Raw genomic sequence first — 2,403 nt, forward strand, 5'->3', positions numbered from 1 at the left:
TCAGCCGCTCTGAATGTACTTCTTGATTACTACGCAGCCGTGTCGAAAAACAGGGCAGGGCATATTTGGTAGAAGTGTCCACGTATTTGTTTTAGGGTCGTACGCTTCCATGTTTCCCAGGGCAGGTCCTTCACTGCTAACGATCCCACCAGTGGCATAAATTTTTCCATCCAGGACCACAGCGCTGTATTTTTTAAAAAAAGAGAGTTTTAGTTAAGTATTCTTACCCAACAATTCTCTTTTTAGGCTTAAAACAAACCCAGTCTTTCATAGCAAGGGGTAAACAATGAATACACCTTTTATTCTCATCTCTATAAAGCTGTGTGGGCATTTCTTTTCCTTCTCCCTTTCCCCCAAATTAATCCTTTTTGTGTTCCTGCCAGGTAGGTAAATTTTGTCTCTAATTTAAGCAAGAGAAATTAGTCCAAGTGAGATGTTTCTCCAGCCACGTATGGGATCTGCAGCAAAAGTAGCAGGACAACGTGTCCGTGTAACACCATGTACATGCAAAAGCAATCCAAGCAATTTGGGGTCCCTGCCGCCTCGGCTGGAGTAAACCCGTGCTTCAAGTAACTCCTCCAATTATCAATGAATGCTGTAAGGCGGGGAATAAAAACCCTCCAAAAAATGCTGTTGCTTCAGCCCCTTCCATGGTGGCGGAGCATCTCCTTGCGGACCTGGGAGGGCCGCTGTCGAAAGCCAACCTGGGGCACACGTTCTGATGCTTGGGGACGTGCAGCTGAGGGTTTGGCACAGGAGCTATCTGCTGGCCTCTGAAGAAGACAACAAAACCTTACTGCCTTTTAAAAATCAAAGTGTTCGACACAGACATCTCTTGCAAATCAAGGATAATGAGGCTGGGCTAATCCTGTGGTCTGTAGGCTCGCGATAGGAGGGAAGGTGCACAGGTGTGAAAGGTATTTGAAAGAAAAAATGCCCTTCAGCCTCATCTCTTCCTCCTCCCTCCTTCCGCTTAACCCCTCGGCCTCTCCAGCAATCGTGCGCAGGGCATGACACTCGCTTTGGGCTAACGAAGATGGACAACGAGGGGCTGGGCTCCCGTGTGTGTATTTGAAAAGGGCAGAAGGACGATGGAGCCAGCAGGCAGCTGGGTGGGAAAAGCCCGTGCAGGGCTGCTGTGTTCTCTGTGCTGCCTTCCCGCTGCCTGGGGGGAACCCAAAGGTGGGGGTGGCTCTGCTTTTCATCTACTGAGGAGCCCCAGTTTGTCCCCCAACATTTAAAGGTGTTAAGATGGATGGGGCTGGCAGTGTTTGGAAGGTCCAAGAGGTCTTCTGGTGGTTGGGTCCCTTCCAAGCACAGCTGGTGGATGGTTGTGTTGGGAAGGAAAAGGGACTTGGAGAGTGCGTGCATGCCAGAGGGCAGCCGGGAGAAAAAGAAGGAGGGGAAGACAAGAAATTAATTGCAGCCAAGGAGGTGGCCTAGATGTAAGAAAGAAGCTGGAGAAGGGTAGTAACCCTGTAGGCTTGGTGAAAGCAAAGTCACTTTAGCTTATTTTAGAGCAGCAGGAAGAAAGTGATAAAGGCAAAAGACAGAGAGCGTTGGAAGACCCAGGATTAACCGAGACTAAAATGGCACCGACAAAGCTACATGTTTCTGAAGAACACAAAACTCTGGTGTCCTTGTGGAGAAGCAGAGCCCGAGGTTAAAAATAAACCCACAATGACAACAGTGAGGACTCAAATAAGCCTAGTCCCTGGGTACCGCCAGGAAATAGGAAATAATGAGAATCTTGTCAAAATAACTGTTAATCTGAAAGGAGGAGGAAGGAGAGAGAGACTTGAAACACTTGATTAGAGCCTATCCACAAATCAGCAGGGCTGGATGATACATAGCCCAGGGTCCTAAGGGAGTTTGCTAATGAACTTACTGAACCACTGGTAATTATTTTTGAAACGTCAGGGAGAAATGGGGAAGAACGAGGACTTGAGTAAAGCAAGTGTCATCCTGAAAGACAGCTCTGAAAGAGAATGAGCCCACCTCCAAAGGAGCTGGAGCTGAAGTCCCTACAGCCGGGAGGGAGCGGAGGTGGCAGGACCAGCTGACCCAGTAAATCAGACAAATGTGCAAATTAAATCACGGTTTAGGACTTAAGATATCTGTTGGGGGGTGGGAAGCCCATCTCTGTACTGGAACAAGTTACTGTTTAAAAGCAAGTTAGGCTGGGAGTCACAGTTTGCAAAATATGGCACGAGGAGGGGGGAGGATGGTCCCACCCCATGCTGAAACAGTCCCCGGGTGGTGGAGGGGCTGTGGAAACCAGCAGGGTGACAGGTTAGAAATGAGGCCGTGGGGTGGTGGTTCCTGTTTTCTGTTTCACTTTGTTTTCTTAATAGTGAAGTTGAAGGAGATAAAAGCTTATTTGAACTGGGATGTGGTTTGGGA

At 48.4% G+C, this 2,403-nt stretch overlaps 1 protein-coding gene across 1 annotated transcript in view; it reads right to left on the reverse strand.

Moving 5' to 3' along the window:
* The window catches only part of KLHL29 (kelch-like family member 29), a 71,972-nt gene continuing 69,569 nt past the window's right edge, over positions 1-2,403 (reverse strand). The window contains exon 9 of the mRNA XM_009885309.1: positions 1-184. Within this exon, the coding sequence (XP_009883611.1) occupies positions 1-184 (184 nt within the window). The remainder of the gene's footprint in view (positions 185-2,403) is intronic.

This window comes from Charadrius vociferus, unplaced genomic scaffold (assembly GCF_000708025.1).
Source record: "Charadrius vociferus isolate BGI_N301 unplaced genomic scaffold, ASM70802v2 scaffold173, whole genome shotgun sequence".
Classification (NCBI taxonomy): domain Eukaryota; kingdom Metazoa; phylum Chordata; class Aves; order Charadriiformes; family Charadriidae; genus Charadrius; species Charadrius vociferus.